Source organism: Notothenia coriiceps, unplaced genomic scaffold, assembly GCF_000735185.1.
Source record: "Notothenia coriiceps isolate Sejong01 unplaced genomic scaffold, NC01 NC01_scaffold00037528, whole genome shotgun sequence".
Lineage (NCBI taxonomy): Eukaryota > Metazoa > Chordata > Actinopteri > Perciformes > Nototheniidae > Notothenia > Notothenia coriiceps.
In genome coordinates this window covers 1-7,879 of record NW_011370229.1, presented here as the reverse complement: position 1 = coordinate 7,879, position 7,879 = coordinate 1, and the positions used below count along the sequence as shown (strand labels likewise).

General features: G+C 42.7%; 1 protein-coding gene across 1 annotated transcript; it reads right to left on the bottom strand.

Annotated features, from left to right (window-relative positions):
• Positions 1 to 240: 240 nt before the first annotated feature.
• Positions 241 to 4,428, bottom strand: txnipa (thioredoxin interacting protein a). Its single transcript, XM_010797205.1, has 6 exons — positions 4,064 to 4,428; positions 3,349 to 3,424; positions 3,086 to 3,233; positions 2,631 to 2,990; positions 1,973 to 2,278; positions 241 to 1,250 (listed from the first exon to the last, which is right to left on the bottom strand). The coding sequence occupies exons 1-6, from the start codon at positions 4,317 to 4,319 to the stop codon at positions 1,206 to 1,208; spliced, it is 1,191 nt and encodes a 396-aa protein (XP_010795507.1). The 5' UTR covers positions 4,320 to 4,428; the 3' UTR covers positions 241 to 1,205.
• Between the last annotated feature and the right edge of the window lie 3,451 nt (positions 4,429 to 7,879).

Genomic DNA, 7,879 nt, shown 5'->3' with positions numbered 1-7,879 from the left:
AAATTAGTTGACATTATACTGCTTCCTGTTCCCCCTGAAATCAATCGTTTTGAACGTGATTGTGGTTAAATGCCTGAGCCCTTATGATGCCAACTTCCTGGTTGGCCTACAAAATTGCGTCGTCCAGTAACGTACAGTATTTAACAACAGCATGGAGTTCATCTCTTCCTCCAAGCTGAACAAAGATGTTGCTGGACTGACAGATGATCAGAGTTTAAATGAAAGAGCCGACATGCTGGATATTTTTCAATCTTTCTTTAATACAAAAAAATCACCCATAGGGTTTCATACAAAAATACTTGTTATAAGTATCAAGGATACATCAAATCAGTCTTTAACAGTGATTCTCTTTACGCCCTGAAGGTGTGGGACTCCCACAGCGGAGACTCAGTGAAATGTTGTTGTGGGATCAGAAACATGATAATGGTCACATAAGGTGCATTTCACGGTATTGGAGCATGTATGTCGGATGGATCCTGTTGGGCTCTTTGCAGAAAACCACCAAACTGGGATTATATCATCAAAAGATAAGGAGTCAACAGGTTTAGAGTGTTTTACCTAGAGAATATCCACTCTACACATCGAACACTGTTCAAACAGACCATAACAAACAGAAACTGGAGTAGGCAGTGATAGATCAAAAAGTGCAATAGAAACAAACAATTCTTTCAAACACTGGTACAAAAGAAAGTATGGATGCTGCTTGAAGTTCTATTAGCATCCCAGGAAGATTACTGCACATGCTGTAATGCTCACAGCAGCATTATTCCCTTACAGCCAAAATCATGGTTCCTCTGGGGAAAGCCCTTAAACACAGGGTTTTACAGGAATGACAAAGCGCCATGAAGAAAAAAGCGAAGCCCCAAAAAGGCAAAGATGTAACAGCAGGCTGGGGGCCGACTCATACAATGCTTGGCCCCAAAACAAAGTCTTAAAGTGGCTGTGAATGGACAGCGAGACCCTGAGAATTCTGAGCCTCTGGAAGGGACAGCTTATTCAGAAATGTAGTGCGCCTTCAGGTCCTTGACCTGAGGAGCACCAGGAGGAAGACACGAGTCCGTGCTGGTGATGAAGCGCAGTGAAGACAGCAGGAGCCTCTTTCTGTGCACCCTCTCACACCTCCTCTGGAGTTTGGACCTTCTGCTCCTTTTCAAGTGCTTTAGATGAGCGGTCCCTGAGAGCTGGACCGCGGGAGGAGAATCTCTTCAGCAGACCGGCAGCATGCGGGCGTTGCCGTTGACCTCCTCAGCCTGAGGGAAATATAGTTTTATCATTAGGGTTGAAAATGATAAGGAATGATCATTGCTGATTGTCTCTCTAATTGATATACTATCCTGTGTATATAAATATTTATATTGTGATTGTGTACTCCAATGTCACCTGAAACAGTCTAGCATTAGAATGACCTAGGCTGTGCTATCAAATGCTAAATGAGCACATATGTTGGCCCCTGTATGGAAGGATATGGATTGATTTTAAGAATGGATTATCTAACAAAGGAAAACAGTTTAAAGTGAAAACTAAATGTGTCAAAATGCTGCAAGGATGTTAAATGCTGACCCCAAGGTACTAAGACATAAACAACATGTGCATTAATGCATCAGTAAACCAGATCGCAGCTAAACATTAGATTTAGTAAAGACAAAATGAAATGCCACGTACAAAGGTGCTTTGCAATGATCATTTCTTATCATTTACAACTGAAATGTATATACTATCCTATGTATATATATATATATATATATTTTGGTCTTTTATAGAACATTCTTATTTATCCAAAATATTTTATATTGTGTATTCTTTGGGATATATGTCTTTTCTACTGTAGATATGTATAAATGTGCCGTTTGATTTGATTCTATCTATAATGTAATCCACCTTAAAGATTTGAATGCCTGAACACACTGCTGCTGTAACTATGGGATGAATAAAGTGCCTATCATTTGACAGAGTGACTTGTTGAGACACCCACCTCAGTGTAGGCCGGAGGCGAGGGGAACTGGAAGGTGGGGGGGGGGTTCATGAAGATGGGGCTGTCGTCCCCGTCGAAGTCGTCCAGCAGCGGGGTGAGGGGCTGGTCCAGCCGGCAGTCCCGGGAGATGTCGCAGTAGCTGGGGGGTGAGGAGGGCATCCTGAGGGAGACCCAGCTCTGGGAGGCGGAGCTCACCGAGCCCTCCTGGCTGCTCACACTGTTGCTGCGGCTGCCCAGCCCCGCGGTCCCGATCACCAGGGGCAGCTCCAGGAGCAGCTTCTCACTCCCAGGGATGTGGATGTAGATCTGGGGGTGGGGGGGGGAACAGACACATTAATACTGATTCTCTCTCAGACTTGCAAGAGTACACTGTGGAAAGGATAACAGACAGAATTAGAATGCAAATACATGGAAAATGGAATATTACAAAAACGATGTAATATCATTCAGTTTTGGAGCTAAAGTACCATGTATGTTATTGTTATTCTTTACAAGAAAGTATATGAACAGCAAGCGTGTGAGAATGTGTGAAATCATCCCTCTTTGTGTTCGACCTATGATGAAACATGAACTTATGAGCCATTGCTTTGTTATCAGCTGTTTAAATCTGTGTAATGAGATAAGCCGATAAATCAACCTCCAACAGCTGCAGGCTTACCGTGAGAGCGTACTCCACACGGATGATGTTGCAGCCCAGCATAGAGGGCTTGATCTTGGGCACCCGGATGGTCTTCCCCTGCCAGGCGTCGCACATCCCGGAGATGATGTGGTTTCCCCGGACTGCGGACAGCTTCTGGCGGCAGACCTTGGTGCGCCCGTTGGCCTGGTAGGTGTGTTTGGCGATGATGGCGGCCTTGGGCACCACGATGCGGGAGCAGGTGTTCTCAAACTTAGCGTTGATGCAGATGTCTTCGCCTTCACAGAAGCCACGCCGGTCGATTTTTGCATTCAGAGACACCTGGCCGTCAGGGATGAACATGCAGGTGACCTTCTTCTCCTTGCTGCCTCCTGTGGGGGACTGAGGAGATGCAGAAAGGTAAGCCTCAATGTCAAACTCATAATTATAAAGCCCATATAAACATCGCTGTTGTTGTTCAGTGTCAGATAACTCACCAGGAGGTCAGGGGTGTTGACATCCAGGGGCTCCTCCACCTCGAAGGCTTTCTTACACTCCATGGTGGGCTGCTGTGACCTCTCCATCATGGCCTTCACATAGTACTGCACATAGCCAAACTTCCCCTTGTATGACGACACCAGCTGCCTGTGAGAACATTGGTGGAGGAAATTAAAACCAAAAGTATTCTACAAAGTACATTTCACTAAAGAATCATTTGCTCAGAGATGGTGTAATAATATCAAAAGTGAGAAAGCCTTACCCTTGCTGGGGGAGCTCAAATCCAAACATGTACTCATATTTGTTGCCAGGCCTCAGGACGACTGATCCATCAGAGTCTGGAAAGAGAAAATGCAACCTCATGAATACTCCTGCCTGTGTGGCTGATCACTGAGCACCAATATGGGAAACATCGGACTAATCCAGGGGAAATCAACAAGAGGTGGAAGAACAACTCAACTTTTTGCTTAAGTAAAAGTAGCATTGCTACATTTAAAAAAAAAGTTTAGGCTGCAAAAATGTTATTAAAGTACCAAAAGTACTCATTATGAGTCATTTCAAATCACGTCTATTACCTTTCTGGATTCTGATCATTGAGACAGGAAATGTGTCTACCACAGCTGTTCAAGGTGGAGCTCATTTTAAAGATGTCAAATAAATGTAGTAGAGTAAAAAGTACAATATTGGCTTCCAAAAGGTAGTGAAGTAGCATAAAATGAAAATACTCAAATAAAGTACCTCAAAATGGAACTTAAATACAGTACTTGAGTAAATTGAATACTTGAATACACTCCACTCCTGGTTCCACCCACTGCCATGCAGTCATTCCTCACCCTCGATGATACTAAATTATACATACACCAAGCAGCATTAGGCTAAAGCCCATAGCTAGCAGCTGATCAGACGCTCCTTTGAGACGGATAACAAAGTTTGACCGTGGTGCCAGGTGACTGCAGATACCGAGAAAGGTGCCGTACCTGAGGGCTGTTCGTCCAGCAGCAGCACCTCTTCATGTCGGAGGTATTCGGCCGCCTGTCGGCACCGCTGCTTGCCTTTAGCGTACTCCACTTTAGCGGAGCCCAGAGCCAGGAGCTTCACCGCGGACACCCGGGTCACCTCGTTTACTTCCACTGAGACCCGTCCAGACACCTTCTCCCCCCCGCAGTAAAATGTCTTGCTGGGGTCCGTAAATTGAATGTGAAAGGTTTTCACTCGCTTCGCCATAGCAACCATGACTGCTAGTTTGGGATACTTAACAGAAAGTTACACTGTCGAGGTCAACTTCTTTCTGCTGTAAACAAAGAGCTCTGCTGGTTTTATGTGAGTAGCCTCAAATGGGACATGAGCAGCAAGGGTGAGCAGCATGGCTCAGCGCGTGCACACGGCTCCCATTGGTGGAAAAGCTTTGTTTGTGTCAGCATTAGCCAATGAGCGCCCGAAGCTGACGCGTGGACACCGCGTGGCTGCGGCAATGTAAAGCATGCTCGGCAAATGCGAGCACAGGAAGCTGGAAGCAGCACAACATTTGTAGTAAACACATTGAGAGGGAGCGGTGACTCACCCTGTTATGAGCATCGATCTGATCAATGACGCTGGAGTTAACTTCCGATGTAGAACCCAATGTCACCTGAAACACAGTCTAGCATAACAATAGCTTTGGTTGTGCTATAAGATGCCAAATAGCCTTAGAATAAGATGTACAAAATAGAACACATATGCTGGGCAGTGAAATGTTAATGACTGATTTTATTAATGGATTAGTTGAGCAAAGATAGCATTTTCAAGTTAAAACCTAATTTGTCAACATGCTGCAAGGATGTTAAATGCTTAACTTCAATTACTAATACATAAATAAAATGTACATTAATGCATCAGACAACCTGATACAACTAAAGATTTGATTCAGTAAAGAAAATAGTATTCAAAATACAGCCACGTACAAAGTGGCAAAGGTGTTTTGCAAAGGTTGTGTTAACCACACGGCTGTTGTCTTTGAATGCACATAAAAAATATTTATTTTATTTGTAAGAATGAACCTTTTTGGAGTTTGTGACTTTCATGGTTTCCCAGCTGCTTCCTTTGTGTGTGTTGAGGGTCATGTGATCAGTGCAGTGTTGTTGCTGGAGGCATGGACTAACAGTTGTTATTTATCAGGCGAGATCACATTGTTCCCTTCGGTGAACCTTCACCCATATATTTAAGGCGTCGGTATACCATCAGGAAAATGTTGCTCCATAAATCCCTAGAAGTGAAACTCCACCCACGTCTTCGGGATGAATCATCCCTGCCACAGGGATGGAAATCTGAAAGAGAATGACACCATGCACAAGCCAATAAGGAAACAAGGAAAAACCAAGAGACCATTATCTCACCTTCTGTACTGTCCCTTATTCTGGAACAACGTGCATTTCACACTTCCTTATACCCAGTTCCCTTGAAGTCAATGTCTTTTTTAAGTTTTTGTCGTCTTACGCCTGTTTTGTTCTCAACATATAATATGAAAGTAAATATAGCCCACTGGTGATTGTCTGAAGTTTCTATGTGTCATAAAAATGGCGGTTGTTCAATTAGACCTCTAAATGTCATCACACCAAACATTAGCCACCTTTAGCTTAGCGGTGGTGATGTGCAGCCATGTGACTTTGATGTAGTTTGTTAATAGCCTAACGTTAGCTTTTTACTTCTGGGAATTGCATTGAGTGTTAATATGTGGACATTATGCTGCTGAACAAAATGTGTGAGTATCACAAATGTGCTTCTTATTCTTTGCAATATTCAAAATATATATATTGAAGGAGCGGTTGTGATGCTAACTGCCATGTCAGCCTGCAAAAGTACATCATCATATCTTATGCTTTCACTTAACATATTTTTACATTCACGTGTTTCCTTTTTGGTGTCTCTATATTGGTTCTTTCTTTTCACTGGAAGCAAGTTACCATGCAGTACTGTACAGTTACCACCAACACTGTTGCATAGTATCAATCTTTCTAAAAGGAGAAAGGAATAGGCGGTTGTTCAATTAGACCTCTAAATGTCATCACACCAAACATTAGCCACCTTTAGCTTAGCGGTGGTGATGTAGTTTGTTAATAGCCTGACGAGAAAGGTTGTCGTCAAACTTTGCTTCCAAGAAAGAGGGTTATCGTTCAGCTCAGATGCTACAGGGGCTGTCCTTACGCTTGCTATTATTAAGAGTGGGTCTATAGTTAGACTGTAACCACTTCCTTAGGTGGTGTGGTCTTCATTAAGGAAATAACCGATCGCTACAGGGCCACTCAGACTAATGAATGATGGGTGCAGCTAGGGTCAGTTAGCTGGGGCTTGGGGAGGAGGGACTCTGAGGTATACAGAAACTATGTCAATGTGGGAAATACTTGATGAGTAATGTAATGTGAGGACTCCTCAACAGGGCCAATCCGCTCTGCTAGTGTTAGCATACTGCTCACTAGTGGAGGAAATATAGTGCTACGCATGTAGACTTCTGATGTGAGAGGATCCGGCCCCCTCCAAGGGGTGTGGGGCAGAGGTGGGAAGAGTGCTTAGATATTTTTACTTGAGTAAAAGTTGAAAAGTGTTAGCATCAAAATATACTTAAAGGTCCCCTAATTGTGCAAATGCACTTTTTGATGTCAACATTGTCACTCCACTACAGTTCAGAGGTATTGTGTAATTTTACTTGACTACTTGTATTTAATACCTTTAGTTACTTTACAGATTTGGATGAATGATGTGAAATATAATCAAGTGTTAAATCAGACTTTAGTTCCACCTGGAGTAAATTCACAAGATACCCTGCAGTATACAAAGTCATTCAAACTAGCTGCACCTTTACCAGCTTTGAGAACACTTTCATGATCAATCATAATAAAACATATCATATATACTATTCTGAAACTATATTTTGATGATAATACTTTTCTACTTTAACTTGAGTAACATTTTGAATGCAGGACTTTTACTGTGACAGAGTATTCCTACACAAGATCTGAGTACTTCTACTTTTACTTCAGAGCAAGATCTGAGTAGTTCTACCAAGGGGCGGTTCTAGGGGGGGGGGGTATGAAGGTAGATATGGTGCAAAATGAGAGAGCATGTAAAACCTGATGTGAGCACTTGCAGAAAAAAAATCTGAGCTTGTGTGCATACATCTAAACTTGTATAAAATATCCACGTATCTGTAAACAAAATTTGAAGTGACAGAAGAAAAAAAAAAGGTTGTGTAGCTTGTAGAAAAAAAATGAACTTAGTGATGAAATGTTCACTTGCAGAAAAATATATATTTTTTACATATATTTTCAATCAATCAATGTTTATTTATATAGCCCAATATCACAAATCTTACATTTGTCTCAGTGGTCTTCACAGTTTGTACAGAATATCAGTATGACAATACGACACCCATCTGTCCTTAGACCCTCACATCGTACAAGGAAACACTTCCAGAGAAAACCCACAGTTTAAAGGGGAGCATGGGAGAAACCTCAGGGAGAGCAACAGAGGAGGGATCCCTCTCCCAGGACAGACAGACGTGCAATAGATGCCGTGTGTCAATCGAAGAGATAATACATTTTACAGCGTAGGTAGACCAAATGTTTGAAAAGACCAAATGTTTGGAAATGCATGTGTCTATAATAACAAGATGAATCCACAAGGATATCAACAATCCTGTGGGAGCCATCAGGGAAGTAGTATGATGAGAGTCAGGCAGGACCACAGTGACAGGTTCAGCCACGACTCGAAGTCCAGGACTCAGATCCAGTGTTCAGGATAGAGGATCCAGGACACACGAC

What these genes read in the sequence shown, in the direction of transcription:
- txnipa (XM_010797205.1), bottom strand. Translation starts at nt 4,319, where the DNA reads ATGGTTGCTATGGCGAAGCGAGTGAAAACCTTTCACATTCAATTTACG. An exon ending in GCTGGACGAACAGCCCTCAG is followed by an intron (nt 3,425 to 4,063) that starts GTACGGCACCTT and finishes TTCTCTTTCCAG; the next exon opens with ACTCTGATGGATCAGTCGTC. An exon ending in TCAACACCCCTGACCTCCTG is followed by an intron (nt 2,991 to 3,085) that starts GTGAGTTATCTG and finishes GCATCTCCTCAG; the next exon opens with TCCCCCACAGGAGGCAGCAA.